At 39.3% G+C, this 21,117-nt stretch overlaps 1 protein-coding gene across 10 annotated transcripts in view; it reads right to left on the bottom strand.

Annotated features, from left to right (window-relative positions):
- F8 (coagulation factor VIII) overlaps nucleotides 1-21,117 on the bottom strand; it is a 148,975-nt gene that overhangs the window by 66,311 nt on the left and 61,547 nt on the right. For all 10 annotated transcript variants that reach the window (XR_003488308.1, XR_003488309.1, XM_027432495.2 and 7 more), the window contains 4 exons: nucleotides 8,937-9,108; nucleotides 7,803-7,896; nucleotides 5,810-6,024; nucleotides 3,309-3,459 (listed from right to left, as the gene is read on the bottom strand). Coding sequence is in view for 8 of the 10 variants with exons in the window: in XM_027432495.2 (XP_027288296.1) it covers nucleotides 3,309-3,459; nucleotides 5,810-6,024; nucleotides 7,803-7,896; nucleotides 8,937-9,108 (632 nt within the window). In the remaining 2 variants the exon portion in view is untranslated. The remainder of the gene's footprint in view (nucleotides 1-3,308; nucleotides 3,460-5,809; nucleotides 6,025-7,802; nucleotides 7,897-8,936; nucleotides 9,109-21,117) is intronic.

Raw genomic sequence — 21,117 nt, 5'->3', positions numbered from 1 at the left:
ACTGGTTGTTCCTGTAACTTTCTCAGGTACCACTGCTATGCCTTCCTAATAACAGCTGTAGGGTTCTTTCCACAGGCCCTTGGTGGTGTGTTTTATACTTGTTGGTCACACATATAGCTATGGATGTCAGAAGGATGATTTCTACTATCTGTATAAATTTTTTTTGATTTCTACTATCTGCATAATTTTTTCATTTTTTGAAGTTTTATTTATTTTATAAAATGTGAAAACTTAATATCATTGGCAACATTTTTTAAATTCACATAAGTTAATGTGCTGTCTACAATCCAGGAGGCAGGATAGAGAAATAAGAGTAGCTCAGACTGGGAACTAACCCATAGAGGCTGTCTCTTCCTCATCACTGCCATCAGGAACTGCATCTGCCCCAAATTATCGATCACCAAAATTCCCAATGCTTGGGATGATACTATCTGTATAATTTTAATGAGTAGAAGTACTAGAATATTTTACATTACTCAGAATGGCATAGGATCCTCAGTCACAAAGACAGCCTTTTCACAGACAGCTACTTTAGACTTCAGAGAAGATTCAAAGCAGGCTGGTTGCCCCTGGAGACAGTATCTGGTTGCTCTTAGAGACAAATACACAAGGTCATTCTCCCAGGTGTTGTTACTGATTCAAGGTCAGAGTTTGAAGCAACTTTAGTTTGCAGTTACTCCCTAACCTCAAGATTCAGCCAATTGTTTACTATCTGGGAACCCTCACCAACTTAGAGCTACATGCAATGCCACTTGGTCACTGGCTGGTCATTGTGACATTCCTAGCCTAAGAGAAACTACGTGACTTAACATTGGGCCCTAAAACATAACATATTTTTCCAGAGTTTGGCTGTGAGAAAAGCAGAGGCAGGGTGAGATAGGAGAGGACAACAATGTAGGGAGGGAGAAAGCAAAGGGCAGAGGCAGCAGGGAATCAGTGGAGGGGCAGAGAAAGAAAGATGTAGAACTAATTAGGGAGAAGCTGCTGAATAGAGCATTGAGAGGAGAGCAAGAGAGATTTTCCAGGGAGGATTTTTTTTTCAAGATGAAATAAAGAGAAAGGTACCATCAGAAAGTATCTGTGCTTTTTTATTTTTTCATCAGATAAAAAAAAGCTCTATTAGATAAGAACTTTTCCTAAGGTATTGCTGCATTCATGGATTTTCTCACATACCCTGTTGCTGACTGGGGGCTGGCCCCTAACAGTCAGCTTTAATCATAGTCACAGTATAAAATTAGTACAGCCATCTCTCCAGCTCCCTTAAAACCATTAGTGAGCAAATGCACCAAACAAAATATAGAGGTCAGAAACTGACATAGATAAAAGTAGAAATTAAATATAATGAAAAACGCAGCAGCTCAGAAAAATAGGTAAAATAATGAGCTAGTTGGAAAATAATTATGGAAAATACAACTGTCTATTTGGAAAACTATATGCCACATCATTTCATATCACTAACAAAAGTGGTTTTCACATGGATTAACACATGTCCTTTTTGAATTATGAACAATTGGAGGTGGGGTAATGTTACTACATTAGCCTGCTAGAGATGTCATAATAATATACTACAGAGTAGGAGTCTGAAAAGACACAAACATATCTCTTCACAGCTCCCAAGGAGAGTGAAAGACTCATTCTATAAGTTCTGTTACTCCAGAGAACCCTAATATACTTGTTTCACTATTTTTAGATTCTATATAACCTTCTCTCTCCTGATTTAAACATTGCATCTATTAAAATAATATAATTTTGCTTACCCTAGTATTTGAAACAAGCTATAGTAGGAAATGGAGAAGTGATGGCTAGAAAAATAAAATTATAGAGAGATCTATTTTATGCTACACTAAAGAAATAATAAAATGCAATTTTCTGTCAGATGGGAAAAATCAACAATAACATCATGAACTTGGAGTGAAGAGGAAGAAAAATGTGTCATCTGAATTAAATAGTATGAATTAGACTCTCAACAAAATAAGACATGTTTTGAGCATATGAAAAAATATAAATGCAATTGAAGGGACTATCAAAACCAAAAGTTTTACAAGAAGGGAGAATAAAGTACTATTGCTCTAGAATGCAATAGGAAACTATTACCAGAAATTCAAACTAAATGTGAGGCTCAGCTTGACTTGAAGCTGAGGACTATTACTATGAGATAAGGGGCATGGAATTCTGATAGAAGGCACATCCTGGAAAGTGAGTATAGCCTACAACCTAAGTTTCCAAGGTTCTCTTCTTTCCATGATTTGGTTAGGAATTTTATTTATACTATATGAAATAGACAGGGTGCTATATGCTTATTCTGACTTCAAAAGCATATATTTAAAAATTTAATACATGAGGTACTCTTCAAAAGAACTATTAGTGTTACTGCCTAGTACTGTATGACAACTCTCTTTTACCCATACCCACTAATAATAATGGCCTCCTAATTTTGCATTTTGATAGGTATGCCATGTTATCTGTCTCACTGATAGAATCCTTTCCTAGTAGTATAGTAAGACTAAACTTTTATTATGTTTTGACTATTCAGATCTGTTTATATAAAAATAATACACATGAATAATTTATATGCTGAATTGTGTTCGCCCAGTTTTTATGTTGATGCTTATATTTCCAAATGTGGTTATATTTGGAAATGGGTCTTTAAAGAGAAAATTAGTCAAAATAAAGTTATTAGTGTAGATGCTAAGTTTTTTATAATAAGTGATGATTATAATACAGAAAGACAGGTACAGAGAGAAGATCATGCAAGGGTACAGGGGCAAGAGAGATTGAAGAAGTAACTAGGTCTTCTGACACTGTGATCTCAGTGAAGAGAGAAATCTAACCTTTTTTACAGGCTAATGCCATGCATATAATATATGATTATATAATAATAGGAAAGTATTTTGAAATGAGCTATCTTGGTATGGAATGGTTTGCAAAAATGAGTAACATAGGAGATAAAATACAAATTAAAAGGACAGGGTAGCTAAATAAATATTGAAAGGAAAAGTGGTTAGTGAATTTTTAAAATACACATTATATGGTCACAGTTACATATTTATTTATAGTCTATACATAACAGATATTATCTAGACATCAGTTGGGGCCATCAATTTCCCTTTGCCAGATGTGCATTAAATACAAACGGTTTTTTTTTTTTTTTTTGAGACAGGGTTTCTCTGTGTAGCCTTGGCTTCCTAGAACTCACTCTGTAGACCAGGCTGGCCTCAAACTCAGAGACTTGCCTTCCTCTGCCTCCTGAGTGCTGGTATTAAAGGGGTGCACCACCACCACCCAGCTAAAAGTGATTCTTTACTCACTGTGCATGATGTTGGAAGTCTGGAACTCAGGGTCCTGGGTCTGTGTATCAGCTGCATTGGGGAGGAAGCGTTGCATGTTCTCTGTGATGTACCAGCTTTGGTTCTCATCAAATAGAGAAAACAGGATGACATTTCTCTTGTCTGACATCATCTATTAATAACATATATTAAAAGGGAGAAAGAAATATCACTTGTAGGTAGGAGCTAGCAGTGTAGGATGGAGGGAGAGCATATACTAATCCTTTAGCTCAATTCATTTCCTCTGAACTGTCACTATTATGGCATGTCATGGAAGAGGGATGGGCATTTTGAGTGATGAGTATATGTTTAGAGCTAATGCAACCTCAAGGCATGAAGGTAGGTGGAACTAGTAAATTTCATTCTTCCTGGACCCAAGATCATATACTGGTACAGTTTATAGTCTCATTTTCTCCATGTCTAATGTAGAGAAATATATACCTTAAAGATAAGTTATCCAAGTCAAATAAAATCAATACCATTCCTAACTTCCTATCTTGCAACTATCTTTACATAAGGCTACCAGCTTATAGGAAACTAAAAATGTGAAACGGGAGTCAGATATGATAGGATGAACACTGAACAACACTAATACTTTAAATATTTTGTTCTAAAATATCCAGTATCTTGGACTTTTGCTTTGTATGGTAAGCCAAATTCATGAGCTAGTTGCCTGGTAATTGAGTATAGGATTTAATATCTAAACTTCACATGTGTAAATTAATTTTGTATAATCCATTGTTGCAAAAGCCAAAATGCCAAAGAGGAAATTGGAGAAAATATATTTCAGTCATCTTCCAAAAAGCTGATGGGAAAAGTATAATTAGGAAACATTTTCAGGACAGATATTTATTCATATCCAAATATTAAGTTCCAAGTCCCATTACTCTGGATTTGTATACCATTTTATATCTGTGTTTAAGTCCTTTGCTCATTAAACCTATGAAATGCCTTCTAACTAGTAGGAATTGACATATCCTAAATAGCCAAAATGAATGCATGATCAAGCCTAAATGTATAGCAATGTGTTCTTCTAGAGCCAAGAAATGAGTTTTTTTAAAACAAAACAAAGCAAAAACAAAAAATCCTAAGTTTTTCTTACTTAGACAATTTTCATTTTTGGTTTGTATTTTCAAGATGGGATTTCTCTGTGTAACAGCTCTGGCTATCCTGGAACTAAGCTCTGTAGACCAGACTGTCCTCAAACTCACAGAGATCCATCTCCTGAGTGCCAGGATTAAAGGGGTGTGCCACCACTGCCAAGCTCAGATTATTTTCTAGAGCAGCCAAAATAATCTAAATTCTAGGCATAATCAAAATAATTTTATATTTTCCTTTATTTTATTAAAAAATATTGGTGCCTTACTAAGTGCCACATAGTGTTGTAGATACTACATGTGTATTACTTTTGTTTTCTGACAGAGTTTTGCTCATAGGAGAAGCTGAACTAGAGCTCCAGGCTTAACCTTGAAATCAAAATTCACCTCTGTCTCCCTGTACTGAGATTGGAGGCATGTGTCACCTCCATGGCTAATTTTAAGGTGGTTTTGATTCATTCATAGTGAGATGTCCAGGAGAGAAACATAGGCTGTAGACATAATTTTGTAGGTTTAAAAAATGATAGAGGCCAGGGAAGTATTTCAGTTGGTAGATGTACTTCAGTTTGCCTAGCATGCACAAAGCCCTGGGTCTGAGCCCCAGTACTGCCTAAACTGGGCATGGTGACACACACCTACTATTCCAGTATTCAGAAGGCTTAGGCAGGGGGACCAGAAATCAAAGACCATCTTCAGCTACATAAGGAGCTCGAGGCCAGCCTGGGACACCTGAAACCCTGTCTCAAATAAAATTGGTCATCTAAAAGTAGGTGACAATTGGAGAGGTAAAAATGGGCAAGATCCTTGGGGGAAATCAAAATCTTAGATTGGGACTGAGTATTATAGAAAGAATCTAGGGTTCTGATTTTTCTGTTTATCCAGAAGGCATCTCTCTCCTCTCTCTCTCTCTCTCTCTCTCTCTCTCTCTCTCTCTCTCTCTCTCTCTCTCTCTCTCTCTCTCTCTCTCTCTCTCTGCTCCTTTTCTGCCTGTCTCTCCTCTCCTCTCCTCTCCTCCCCTCCCCTCTCCTCTCCTCCCCTCCCCTCCCCCTCTCCTCTCCTCTCTCTCCATTCTCTCTTCTCTTCTGATGCTCCTCTCCCCAGAGGTCAGTCTCCCCTCTTCCCTCCCCTTTCCTTATTCACTTTCCTCCAATAAAAATCCCCTCCATGTGAGCTCTGTTGCGTGATGTCTTTCTCGTATGTGCCACTTTTAAAAATTACAACAATAAAGCTAAGTGGAACTCAGCTTAATCACTTTTATTGGGTTATATTTTCTATAGGTTATAGAGGTACCTATATTAAGAGAGTATGGGGGAATATCTAGAGGTTCATAGGCATTTTATTCTACTTTTAGTTTCAAACTTAATACTTGGTAAGGGAAGATCTCACCTGGTTTCCTCTTTGATCTACAGATTCTTTGTAGCAGATGAGAAGAGGGCCAATCAGTCCTGAAGCTAGATCTCTCTCAGGATTAATGAAACTTGAATAATAGCGGGTCAGGCACCGTGGATCTGATTTAGTTGGTCCATCTTCTACACTAACTGTCCATTTATATTTGAATATCTCTCCTGGACGAATTGGCAAATCCTTCACATGCTTTATACCTACCCATACCCCAAACAGAAATAGATCAATTAGAGTATAATGAGCTACATATTTAGTATGTGTTTCAAGTTTGTGTTAAAGGTCTCTGGGCATAGAAACTGCAATATAACTTGGTATACAGACAATTTTAACCTAACTTGAAAGTATACTCTTGTAACAAGTAGCTGAGACTTATCAAATCACAATAACTGAACCTCAAGCTCATTTAAGGGTGAAGCTGTGAAAACACCATACAAGACAACTTCTAGTACAAAATTAATTCATGAATTATTACTTTTCTCAAGTAAATTCTGACAAGTTCAGTGTATCTAAATTTCCCCCTTTAAAAATAATCATGTTTTTATTTCAAGGGAGGTACTAATCCACATGTATAGGTGAAATTTTTCAGCAAACAGAAAGTAAAATGGCACCTGTTATAAATTGAAGATTCAAAAAATTATTTTATACAATAAAAATGGATTCAGGAGACTTAAAAAAACTTTTTATTGATTCTTTGTGGGTTTTACGCCATACATCTTGATGCTATTCACCTCCCCATTCCTTTGTATCTGCCCTAGCACTGCCCCCCCAACAAAATAAAATAAAATTTAAGAGAAAATAAAAACATCATAGTGGAAGTGGTACTGTGATACAGTGAGTCACACATACCCTTTTGTCCATATACCATTGCTTTCAAGTGTTTGTTGCAAAGAGTCATTGGTATGGTTCAAGACTTCTGGTTTCTACTACACTATCAATACTGGGCCCTCAGTGGGACTCCTCTTAGATATCCTGTTGTTGCCCTGTGTTGTGGAGATTCTACAGCTTTGGATCTGCTCCAGCAGATCATATATGGGGTGGATGTTGGGGTGGCCAACTCTATAATCCTGGTTCTGGGCCTGGATGGTTGCAGGGTTGGTCAGCTCACCAGCTCTCCCCTGTCCTCACCACTAGGCTGTGCTCTCCAGCACTGCCCTGGCTAGTTCACCATATGCAACAAACAGCAAGGGGCAGGGCAGTTTCTTCTTCTCTGACACCCACAAGGCCAGCTGACCCACACCTATATCACCAGGGCCAGCTCTACTGTGCTTCCCAGTTGAGGTGCAGGGGCCACTAATTCTAAGTGCTGCAGCTGGTGAGGGGCAGGGCCAGCTCTCCTGCTCTCATGACTGCAAGACCTGCTCTCCTACCTGCCACAGGCAGAAAGGGGTGGGGGATAGGGCCAGGAGGTTTCCAGGGGCAGGCATCTCTCTCTCACATATACCATATTTTCTTAACATGTTAGTTTGAACAAGTTTACCTCTTACTACAAATAATAGAAATAATAAGAATATTTGCACAATACTGCATATAGAAGAAGAATCTATTTTATTTTAATAATAAAATGAATAGGACTGTGAACAAGAAAATAATCATAGCATATTACTTAGTTCTATGGTAAATATATTGATAAAATGACCTTGCATTACTAAAATGATACAAATACTATTTTGGATTTATTATCTTTAGAATAAATACTTAGAAAAAGCAAAGAAGACTTATGTAAAATTACTGTAAAAAGTGTGTGTCAGCTGGGCAGTCGTGGCACATGCCTTTAATCCCAGCACTTGGGAGGCAGAGACAGGTGAATCTCTGTGAGTTCAAGACCAGCCTGATCTACAAGAACTAGTTCCAGGACAGCCTCCAAAGCCACAGAGAAACCCTGTCTTGAAAAACCAAAAAAAGTGTGTCAACAGCTGGAGAAGTACCTCAAGTGAATCTACATGAAGAAAGATCTATAAATTGAGATACTATTTACCTCTTGGCAATCTTCTTAAGTGTAGCGGGCTGACATCAGTGATTCCATGAGGGTAAATGTTATATGGTCGGCTTGCTTGGTTCTTAAATACAATCTGAAAGTACAGGTGAGATATGAGATCAACTCCTATGACAACTGGGATCAATAAGAAAACTGGCCTAGCTCCAGAAAATCAAAAGCTTCCTATATCCACATTACAGGAGTCTAAGGCCTCAATGAAACTTAATATATTCATTCTTTTCATGAAAAGGAAGCTTAGGTAGCTGCTTAGTTTTGTCACAACCCTTTTCAATTTCAATTACTTCAGTCTTGCTCTCACATGAAGTGAAATTTGGGTGTCTGCTAAGGACATTACTTTTCCTCAGCCTTTCTGTATTCTTGGCACCAAATTCCTCAACACTGGAGAAGGAGACAGTGATTCAGGTTATAAGATTTATCACTTAATAAGCAGGTATAACAAGGAAGACAATAAATTTCCTCAGCAAGGGTGGCAGGTGACACTGTCTGATTACAATAGATTTACAGAATAATACAAAAGAAAAATACTAATATGGAAAAAGTACTGAAAATACCTGAAGATTACCTCTAGATCTCAAGGTGTGATTTCTATTTTAAAAGTTAATGAAGGAAAAGAACAACTGATGAAGAAAGTTCTGGAAATATATGTATGTATCAGCCTAAGTAGTGAGTATTTAAGAGAAGTTGAGAGTGTGATTGGTCACATTATATTTTTATTCCATATACTCATTATATATGAGTATATTTTATTTGTAAAGCATTCATAATCTTTAAAAGATTCTGTCCATTGGAGACAATACTGAACTTTGAAGGGTCACATAAACTCAAAACCTTCCAGACTTTTAAAAGAAAGATTTATTTTATTTATGCATATGAATGTTTTGAGCATGTATGTATGTGTACAACATGTATGCTTGGTACCCATGGAGGTCAGCAGAGGGTTTTGGATTCCCTGTAACTAGAATTACAGATGGTTGTGCACTGTCATGTGAGTGCTGAGAGCTGAATCCAGTTCCTGTGAAAGAATAACAAGTGCTCTTAACAACTGAGTTATCTCACAAGCCTTGAGACTTCTTTTTTTTTCTGAAGCAATCTCATATTTTTCCCTTGACTTACCAACAATGTGTCTCCAACTTCCCCATAAAGTAAAGGTCCCAAGATTCCTGATTCATGCTGGATAGTTTCACGGGTCTTAAAGGTTTCATCTGTGTACGCTATAAATCTGACTTTTTTGTATTTCCTACCAATTCGATGAGGACCATTGCTCAGATACTGGCTTTTATAACTTCTGTATGAGAGGCAAAAAGTTGAGGGGTAAGGATAAAAAATTCAGATAGTCAAAAATCCAATTCTAATATGATTTACTCAAAGCAAAGACTGAGAGAAGTATAAGTAGTCTTAGGCTTACCTATGCTAATATTTAATGTTCTATGAATTGTCACAGAATACACATGTATTAAAGGCTTAGTTATCAGGATATGGAGCTAGTGGGAAGTTATAGAACATTTAGAAGTTGGAACCTAGTGGGATAAACTTAGGTCATTTGGGGTATGCTCTTGAATGGATCATATTGGAACCCCAGACCTTTTATCTACACTTTGTTTACTGACAGCTGTGTATGGAACAGGCCCCTTCCACTGTGCACTTTATTGTGAATTTCTGTGCTGTCACAAGCCCAAAGCAGTAGTCAAGAAACTATAGGCTGAAAAATTCTATGAGTCAAACCCATGAGTCAAAACAAACCATTTCTGATCCCCCAGCAGCCAACTAGCTGGTGAGTCCTGCTGGAAGGCTGCTCCACCATTGTCCCCACCCATTGGACACTGTAACCTACAAGACCACTCTGACTCCCAAACCCACTGAACCTATTGTGCTCCCCCTGGGCAAACACCCCTGCAAGAGCCCCTAGAGACACAAGCACTACCTGAACCAATCTGAAAAAGATGTGAGTGATTGTTCTCCCAGAAAAACTACCCCAATCCTTAGACCCTAAGCTCCAGGGCACATTCCCTGTACGTCCCCCTCCCAGTTCAGCAGCCAGCTAGCAGGTAAGAGTCCTGCTGGCAGGCTGCTCCACCACTGCCTCCACCCACTGGACACTGTAACCTACAAGACCCAATGAACCCATCACCCTCACCCTCGCTAAACATATCCCACAAGAGCAGCAGCCCCTAGAAACACAAGCACTGCCTACATCAATTGGAAAAACATCAGTGCCTAGAGAAACAAGCATCACCTGCACCAACTGGAAGAAGTGACCAGTAGCCCTTAGAGACACAAGTACCACCTGCACTAATTAAAAGAAGAGATACGTAGATAGCAATGTAAGAATACACTCAACAACATCAAGAGCAATATGACACCAACAGAACCCAGTGGTTCTACAATAGCAAGACCTGACCATCACAACACAGATGAAGCAAAAGAAAATGGCCTAAAATGGCTTTATGAAGATGATAGAGGCCCTTAAAGAGGAAATAAGATATTCCCTTAAAGAAATTGAGGAAAAGACAAACAAAAATAGGAAGAAATCAATAAACCCCATAAAGGAAGCCAAGAAAACAACAATCAAACAGGTGAAGGAAATGGTTCAAGACTTGAAAATTGAAATAGAGGCAATGAAGAAAACAAAAGTCAAGGGAATTCTGGAAATGGAAAATCCATGAAAATGAACAGGAACTACAGATGTAAGCATAAACAACATAATACAAGAGATGGGAGAGAGAATCTCAGGCATTGCAGATACCATAGAAGAAATAGATTCACTGGTCAAAGAAAATGTTAAATCCAACAAATTCTTAACACAAAACATCTAGGAAATCTGGGACACCATGAAAAGACCAAACCTAGGAATAATAGGGATAGAAGAAGGAGAAGAATACTAGCTCAAAGGCACAGAAAATGTATTCAACAAAATGATAGAAGAAAACTTTCCCTACCTAAAGAAGGACATGACTATGAAGATATCCCCACATCAAACCCCACACACTAATTGAGGGAGGCTTCAACACCCTACTCTCACCAATGGAAAGTCTGACAGACAGAAAATTAACAGAGAAGTAAAGGAATCAACAGAAGTAATGGCTCAAATGTTCTATAGAGATATCTATAGAACGTTCCACCCAAACAGAGAAGAATATTCCTTCTCCTCAGAACCTCATAGAACCATCTCTAAGCTGATCACATACTTTGTCACAAAGTAAATATCAACTGATAAAAAAATTGGAATAACCCCCTGTATCTTACCAGATCATCATGGCTTAAAGTTAGAAACCAACAATAAAGCTAATTACAGAAAGCCTAGAAACTCATGGAAACTAAATAAGGCTCAACTGAATCACTTCTGGGTCAAGGAAGAAATAAAGAAAGAAATTAAAGACTTCCCAAAATTTAAGGAAAATGACCACACAACATACTCCAACTTATAAGATACAATGAAAGCAGTGCTAAGGGGAAAGTTCAAGCACTAAGTGCCTACACAAAGAAGGTGGAGAAATCTTACACTGGTGACTTAACACACACTAAAAGCTCTAAAACATAAATAAGCAAACTCACCCAGGAGGAGTAGACACCAGGAAATAATAAAATTGATAGCTGAAATCAATAAAATAGAAACAAAGAGGACAATACAAAGAATTCATATAACAAAGAGTTGGTTCTTCAAGAAAATGAACAAGACAGACAAACTTTTATCCAACCTAACCAAAATGCAGAGGGAGAATATCTAAATTAAAAATCAGAAATGAAAAGGGGGATATAACAACATACAGAGAGGAAATCCAGAGAATCACCAGGTTATACTTCAAAAACCTGTACAACACCAAATTGGAAAATTTAGAAGAAATGGACAATTTTATGGATAGGTACCACATGCCAAAGTTAAATCAAGACCAAACAAACAGTTTAAACAGACCTATGACCCCTAAGGAAATACAAGCCTTACCAAAACTCTCCCAACCAAAAAACAAAAGTTCAGGACCAGATGGCTTCAGCACAGAATTATACCAGAATTTCAAAGAAGAACTAATACCAAATTGTTCCACACAATAGAAACAGAAAGAACATTGCCAAACTCCTTTTATGAGGCTATAGTTACCCTGATACCCAAACCACACACAGATGCAACAAAGAGAGAGAACTACAGACCAATCTCCCTAATGAACATTGATGCATAAATATTCAATAAAATGCAGGCAAACCAAATCCAAGAACACATAAAAAAGTCATGCAACATGACCAAGAATGCTTCATCCCAGAGATGCAGGGTGGTTCAACATATAGAAATCTGTCAATGTAATCCACCATATAGACAAACCGAATAAAGAAATGAATGATTATCTCTTCAGATGCATCAAACACCCCTTAATTATGAGGGTCTTGGAGATACCAGGGATACAAGGAGATACCTAAACATACTAAAGGCAATTTACAGCAAGCCGGCAGCCAACATCAAGTTAAATGGAGAGAAACTCAAAGACCCTGACATTAGTCCACACACCTATGAACACCCAATTTTTGACAAAAACCCAAAGTGGTACAATAGAAAAAGGAAAGCGCTTTCCGCCGACCAACCCAGGAACTGGGTGAGTGAGTCTCTGCCATTACCCAATTCCGGAGCAAAACATCACTCACCCCGACCACCCACCCCCTCCACGCCCAACCCCCCCCCCCAATCTGGTAGCAGCCCACTCTTTAATCCTTTCCGCCAACCTACACAGGAACTAGGTGAGTGAGTCACTGCCCTTACCAAACTCCTGTGCAAAACATCACTCACCCCGACAACCCGTCCGCCCCCACCCCCACCCCGCCTGCACCTGCCAGCTTGGAGTACACACATTCAGGCAGGGAGGAGCTTCCTGCTCTCTGAATCTGGTAGCACCCCACTCTTCCATCACTCTTCCATCCCTACCACCGACCGACCCAGGAACTAGGTGAGCCTCTGCCCTTAACCAACTCCCACCCAAAACATCACTCACCCCGACCACCACCACCCCCTGCCCCCGCCTGCGCCTGCTGGCTTGGAGTAGACACACCCAGGCAGGGAGGACCTCCCTGCTCCCTGAATCTGGTAGCACCCCACACTTCCATCCCTTTCTGCCAACCGACCCAGGAACGAGGTGAGTGAGACTCTGCCCTTACCCAACCCCCACCCAAACCATCATTCACCCCGACCACCCCGGGCATGCACCCGCCTGCTTAGGGTAGACACGCACAGACAAGGAGGAGCTCACTGAATCTGGAAACACCCCACTCGTCCATCTCCTTCTTCCAACCGATCCACAACGAGTGAGGAGACTACCAGGAGAGGCAAGACCATCCAGAGTTGTGGACACTGAATTCCTGGCCCCCACACACCACTGGGTCACAAGAGGAGATAGAGAGACCCCACCTGCACCCACTAAAAGAAGATATGGGAAGAAGACAGAATAAAATTTCACTCAACAACAGAAAGACCAATATGACACAACCAGAATCTAGGGACTCCACTCCAGCAAATCTGAAAAGCCCAACGCAGAGCATGAAGATGAGATGGACCTCAAAAATTATCTCAGCAAGATGATAGAGACCGTTAAAGAAGAAAAAAGAAAATCCCTTAAAGAAATAGAAGAAAAAGCAAACAAAAAATTACACGAAATGGAGGAAAAGACAATCCAAAAAAATTCAAGAAATAAACAAATCTCTTAAAGAATCTAAAGGAACCCAAGAAAAAACATCCACACAAGTGAAGGAAGTTCTTGAAACAGTTCAAAGCATGAAAGCTGAAATAGATACAATAAAGAAAACACAGAATGAGGAGATGCTGGAAATGGAAAGGCTGGATAAACGATCAGGAACTAAAGATGTGAGTATAACCAATAGAATTCAAGAGATGGAAGACAGAATCTCAGCTATTGAAGACTCACTAGAGGATACACATTCATCCACCAAAGAAAACCTCAAGTCCAACAAATCCCTAACACAAAATATCCAGGAAATATGGGACACCATAAAAAGACCAAACCCAAGAATAATAGGTGTAGAAGAAGGTGAAGAAACACTGCTCAAAGGTACAGAAAACATATTCAACAAAATCATAGAAGAAAACTTCCCCAACCTATGGAAGGATATGCCTATGAAAGGACAAGAAGCTTACAGGACACCAAACAGACTGGACCACAAAAAGAAGGTACCCCCCCCACACACATAATAATCAAAACACCAAATCTACAGAATAAAGAGAAAATATTAAGAGCAGCAAAGGAAAAAGGCCAAGTAACATATAATGGCAAACCAATCAGAATCACACCAGACTTCTCAATGGAAACTCTGAAAGCCAGAAGGTCTTGGATAGATACCCTACAAACACTAAGGGAGCATGGATGTCAACTCAGACTACTGTACCCAGCAAAACTTTCAATCACTATAGATGGAGAGAACAAGATATTTCATGACAAAAACAGATTTAAACAATACATATCCACAAATCCAGCAATACAGAAGGTTCTGGAAGGAAAACTCCAACCCAATGAACATAACTACACTCTCAAAAACACTGGCAATAGATAATCTAATTTTACCAAACACAAAAAGAAACAGGAGTGCGAACCCCATACGCAATGACACCACCAACAATAAATCCAAAACAAAGAAGAACCAATGAACAATGGACATTAATATCCCTAAATGTCAATGGTCTTAACTTACCCATAAAAAGATATATGCTAACGGAATGGATACGAAGACAGAATCCAGCCTTCTGCTGTTTACAAGAAACACACCTCAATTTCAAAGATAGGCGATACCTCAGAGTAAAAGGAGGGGAAAAGATTTTCCATTCAAATGGGCTAAAGAAACAAGCTGGTGTAGCTATCCTAATATCTAACAAATTAGACTTGAAACTAAAATCAATCAAAAGAGATGAAGAAGGGCATTTCATACTCATCACAGGAAAAGTCCATCAAGATGAAGTCTCAATCCTGAACATCTATGCCCCAAATACGAAAGCACCCACATTTGTAAAAGAAATATTACTAAAGCTCAAACCACAAATAAAACCACACACACTTATAGTAGGAGACTTCAACACCCCCCTTACACCACTAGACAGGACCACCATACAGAAACTTAACAAAGAAACAAAGGATCTGCCAGAAGTTATGACCCAACTGGGTTTAACAGATATCTATAGAACATTTCATCCAAACACAAAAGAATATACCTTCTTCTCAGCACCACATGGAACCTTCTCAAAAATTGATCACATAGTTGGCAGCAAAGAAAACCTCCACAGTTACAAAAGAATTGAAATAACCCCCTGTATATTATCAGACCACCATGCATTAAAGCTTGAATTCAATAGCAATACGAATTGCAGAAAACCTCTATTCGCATGGAAAATGAATAACACCCAATTGCACCATTCCTGGGTTGAGGAAGAAATAAAAAAAAAACAAATGAAAGACTTCTTAGAATTTACTGAGAATTTAGACACAACATACCGAAACTTATGGGACACTCTGAAAGCAGTGCTAAGAGGGAAGTTCATAGCACTAAGTTCCCACATGAAGAAACTAGAGGAAAGTCACATTAGAGAATTAACAGAACAACTGAAAGCTTTAGAGCAAAAAGAAGCAAACACACCAAGGAGAAGTAGACACCAGGAAATAATAAACCTGAGAGCCGAAATCAACAAAGTAGAAACTAGGAAAACAGTACAAAGGATCAATGAAACAAAGAGTTGGTTCTTTGAGAAGATCAATGTGATAGACAAACCTCTAGCCAAACTAACCAAAAGTCAGAGAAAGTGCATGCTAATTAACAAAATCAAAAATGAAAAGGGGGATATAACAACGGACACTGAGGAAATCCAGAAAATCTTCAGGTCATACTTTGAAAACCACAAAATTTAAAATCTAAAGGAAATGGACAGCTTTCTGGATAAATATCACTTACCAAAATTAAACCACAATCAGATAAACAGTTTAAATCGACCTATAACCCCTAATGAAATAGAAGCAGTCATCAAAAGCCTCCAAACCTAAAAAAGCCCAGGACCAGATGGCTTCACTGCAGAATTCTATCAGAAATTCAAACAAGAGCTAATTCCAGTACTCCTCAAACTGTTCCGCACAATAGAAGCAGATGGGATATTGCCAAACACTTTCTAAGAGGCTACAATCACTTTGATACCCAAGCCACACAAAGATATGACTAAGAAAGAGAACTACAGACCGATATCCCTCATGAACATTGATGCTAAAATACTCAATAAAATATTGGCGAACCGAATCCAAGAACATAAGAAAAATCATCCACCATGATCAAGTAGGCTTCATCCCAGGGATGCAAGGATGGTTCAACATATGAAAATCCATCAATGTAATCCACCATATAAACAAACTGAAAAAGAAAAACCACATGATCATCTCACTAGAAGCTGAAAACCCTTTGACAAAATCCAATATCCCTTCATGATAAAGATCTTGGAGATAACAGGAATAACAGGAACATATCTAAACATGATAAACACAATATACACCAAACCAATAGCCAACATCAAACTAAATGGAGAGAAACTCAAAGCAATTCCTCTAAAATCAGGAACAAGACAAGGCTGTCCACTCTCTCCATATCTCTTCAATATTGTACTTGAAGTTCTGGCTAGAGCAATAAGACAAGAAAAGGGGATCAAATGGATACAAATTGGAAAGGATGAAGTCAAACTTTCACTATTTGCAGACGACATGTTTGTCTACATTAGTGACCCGAAAAACTCTACCACGGACCTCCTGCGGCTGATAAACACCTTCAGAAAGGTAGCAGGATACAAAATTAACTCAAAAAAATCAGTAGCCCTACCATATACAGATGATAAATCCAATGAGAAAGAAATGAGGGAAACATCACCTTTCACAATATCCACAAGAAACATAAAATATCTTGGGGTAACACTAACCAAAACAGGGAAAGACCTGTACAGTAAGAACTTTAAGGCTTTAAAGAAAGAAATTAAAGAAGATACCAGAAAATGGAAAGATCTCCCATGCTCTTGGATAGGTAGAATTAACATAGTAAAAATGGCAATCCTGCCAAAAGCAATCTACAGATTCAATGCAATCCCCATCAAAATCCCAACACAGTTTTTCACAGACATTGAAAGAACAATACTCAACTTTATATGGAAAAATAAAAAACCCAGGATAGCCAAAACAACTCTTTACAATAAAGGATCTTCTGGAGGCATTGCCATCCCCGACTTCAAGCTCTACTATAGAGCCATAGTTCTGAAAACAGCTTGGTGTTGGCACAAAAATAGACAAATAGACCAATGGAATCGAATTGAAAACCCTGATATTGACCCACGCACCTACGAATACCTTATTTTTGACAAAGGTGCTAAATCTATACAATGGAAAAAACATAGCATCTTCAACAAATGGTGCTGGTACAATTGGATTCAGATATGCAGAAAATTGCAGATAGATCCATACCTGTCACCATGCACAAAACTTAAGTGCAAATGGATCAAAGATCTCAGCATAAATCCAGCCACACTGAATCTTCTAGAAGAGAAAGTGGGAATTACCCTTGAACAAATTGGCACAGGAGACTGCTTCCTGAACATTATGCCAGTAGCACAGACACTGAGGTCCGCAATCAATAAATGGGCCCTCCTGAAACTGAGAAGCTTCTGCAAGGCAAAGGAAACAGTCAGTAGGACAAAACGACCACCCACAGAATGGGAAAAGATCTTCACCAATCTCACATCTGACAGAGGACTGATTTCCAAAATATATAAGGAGCTCAAGAAGCTAGCCACCAAAACACCAAACAATGAAATTAAAAAGTGGGATGCAGAACTAAATAGAGAATTCTCAACAGAGGAATCTGAAATGGCTGAAAGACACATAAGAAAATGCTCAAAATCATTGGCCATCAGAGAAATGCAACTCAAAACAACTCTGAGATACCACCTCACACCTGCCAGAATGGCTAAAATCAAAAATACCAATGACAATCTATGCTGGAGAGGATGTGGAGGAAAAGGAACACTCCTCCATTGCTGGTGGGAGTGCAAACTTGTAAGATCACTTTGGAAATCAGTATGGCAGTTGCTCAGAAAAATGGGAATCAGTCTACCTCAAGATCCAGCCATTTCTCTCTTGGGTATATACCCAAATAGTGCATGTACATACAACAAGGACATATGTTCAACCATGTTCATAGCAGCATTGTTTGTAATAGCCAGAACCTGGAAGCAACCTAGATGCCCCTCAACTGAAGAATGGATAGAGAAAATGTGGTACATTTATACAATGGAGTACTACTCAGCAGAAAAAAGCAATGGAATCTTGAAATTCGCAGGCAAATGGATGGAACTAGAAGAAACCATCCTGAGTGAGGTAACCCAGTCACAAAAAGACAAACATGGTATGTAGTCACTCATATATGAATTTTAGACATAGAGCAAAGGATTACCAGCCTATAATCGTCTTCACCAAAGAAACTAAGAAACATGAAGGACTCTAAGGTATAAATGGTCCCCAGGAATGGAAGTGGCATTAACTCCTGAACTAATTGGGAGCATGAAGGTACAGGGGAAGGAGTTGCTACAATAAGAGCAAGAGAAGAGGAGTAGATGAGAGGAAATAGAAGGGCAGAAATATTGAGTTGGGGGAAGAATAGAGAAGAGAGATACCATATCAGAGGGAGCCACTATAGGTCCGAGAAGAGATCTGGAACCGGGGAGATCTCCAGAGACCTACAAGGATGACATGATCTGACAATCCAGGCAATGGTGGAGAAGATAACCTAAAGCCCTTCCCCTAAAATGCGATTGATGACTTCTCTTTAATTCATCCTAGAGCCCTCATCCTGTGGCTGATGGAAGCAGAGACATGATGAGGAATGTCATGTGTATGTTTATCTTATTGATTGTTAAATAAAATACAATGAGACAGCAAGTAGACGGGACTTGTAGTCAAAGAGGATTCTGGGAAATGTAGTAGAGAAGTGATGATCCAGGCAGGAAGTGACCTAGCAAGGAGACTCTTATTTAAGCGAAGGAGAAACAGGAAGGGCTCTCTTTTCCTCTCTGCTCCTGCTCTAGCAGCACAATGTGAGCCACCGGCCAGGAGGAACACCAATAAGGCGTCCAATAAGATAAGTCTTATAAAATATATAGATTTATGATAATTAAGACTGAGCTAACAGATAAGAAATCCTAGTCATTGGCCAAGCAGCCTTGAACCTAATACAAGTTTCTGTGTATTCATTTGGGCCTAACACGGGCGGGTGGCAGGCGTAAAGCTCAGACATGGTGTTGGAGCTCAGGCGGCTTTTGGCAGAAAGATTTATCATAACAGAGACAGACATCCACAGATATACACTGAGCTGAAATTGGGAATTTAGTTGAAGAGAGGGAGGAATGAAGAATAAAGGGGTCTGTACCAGGTTGGAGAAACCCACAGGAACAGGTGGCCTGAACAAGGGAGAGCACCTCGACCCCGGATGCTGTCGGGGAGGCCAGTACAAGACTGATCCAGATCCCTGAACATGGATGTCAATAAGGAGGTCTCTGCACTCCAGGGAGCCTCTAGTGGTGGATTAGTATTTTTCCCTGGTGCAAGAAGGGACTTTGAGAGCCCATCCCACATGAAAGGTTACACTCTAGCCCTGGACACACGGGGAAGGGTCTAGGACAGCACAGGGAGATTTGGTGGACTTTGCAGAGCCCCCATTGAGAGCCTTACCCTGCCTGGGGAGTGGTGGGTGGATGGAGTGGTATGTGGACTGGGGGTATGGGAGGAGGGATGGGGGTGAGGGGAGGGAGATGGAGAAGTGACTTACATGTGAAACAAGCTTGTTCCCTAACTGGAACTAATAAATAAATTTTAATAAAAAAGGAAAGCATCTTCAACAAATGGTGCTGTTATAACTGGATGTCATTATGCAGAAGATTGCAACTAGATCCATATCTATCAGCCTGCACAAAACTCAAGTCCAAGTGGATCAAAGACCTCAACAGAAATCTAGTTACCCTGTACTTGATAGAAGAGAAAGTGGGAAGTAGCCTTGAACACATGGGCACAGGAGACCACTTCCTATATATAACATCAGTAGTATAGACACTGACAGCAACAATCAATTAATGGGACCTTTTGAAACTGAGAAGCTTCTGTAAGGCAAAGGACACTGTCCATAAGACAAAACAAACAGCCTATAGAATGGGAAAAGATCTTCACCAACCCTCATCTGACAGAGGGCTGATCTCCAAAATATATAAAGAACTCAAGAAACTAAACATCCAAATACCAAATGGTTCAATTTTTAAAATGGGGGTACAGAGCTACACAGAGAATTCTCAACAGAAGAAACTCAAATGGCCAAAAGACATTTAAGGAATTGCTCAACATCCTTAATCATCAAGGAAATGCAAATCAAAACAACTCTGAGATACCATTTTACACCTGTCAGAATGGCTAAGATAAAAAAATACTGAGGACAGCTTATGTTGGAGAGGATGTGGAGTCAGGAAAACACTCCTCCACTGCTGGTGGAAGTGCAAACTTGTACAGCCACTTTGGAAATCAGTATGGTGGTTTCTCAGAAAAAAATGAGAGTCAATCTACTTACCACTCTTGGGCATATACCAAAAGGATGCTCAATCATACCACAAAGACACTTGCTCAGCTATGTTCATAACAGCATTGTTCATAATAGTCAAAATCTGGAAACAACCTAGATGCCCCTCACTCAAAGAATGGATAAAGAAACTGTGGTAATTTACACAATGGAGTCTTACTCAGCTGTAAAAAACAATCACATCATGAAATTTGCAGGCAAATGGGTAGAACTAGAAAAAGCCAGCCTGAGTGAGGTAACTCAGACTCAGAATGACAAACATGTTATATATGCACTCATATGTGAATAGCAGATAGAATCAAATTATAACCAGTCAACAATCCACAGCTCTAAAGAGGCTAGGTCACAAGGAGGACCCTAAGAGGGATACATTGATCACTCTGGGAAGGGAAATTAGATAAGATCTCCTGGGTAAACTGGGGGTGAGGGAGACAGTAGAGGGGAGGGGATGGGGATGAGAACATGAGGGAATGGGATGGTCAAGTCGAGGGAGTGACTGAGAGGGAGAGCAATGAAAGAGATATCTTGACAGAGGGAGCCATTATGGGGTTAGGGAGAAACCTGGTGCTAGGGAAACTCCCAGGAATCCACAAGGATGATCCCAGCTAAGTCTCCTAACAAAAGTGGAGAGGGTGCTTGGACTTGCCTTTTCCTGTAGTCAGACTGGTGAATA

Source organism: Cricetulus griseus, chromosome X (assembly GCF_003668045.3).
Source record: "Cricetulus griseus strain 17A/GY chromosome X, alternate assembly CriGri-PICRH-1.0, whole genome shotgun sequence".
Taxonomy (NCBI): Eukaryota; Metazoa; Chordata; class Mammalia; order Rodentia; family Cricetidae; genus Cricetulus; species Cricetulus griseus.
This window is presented reverse-complemented; position numbering and strand designations above follow the sequence as displayed.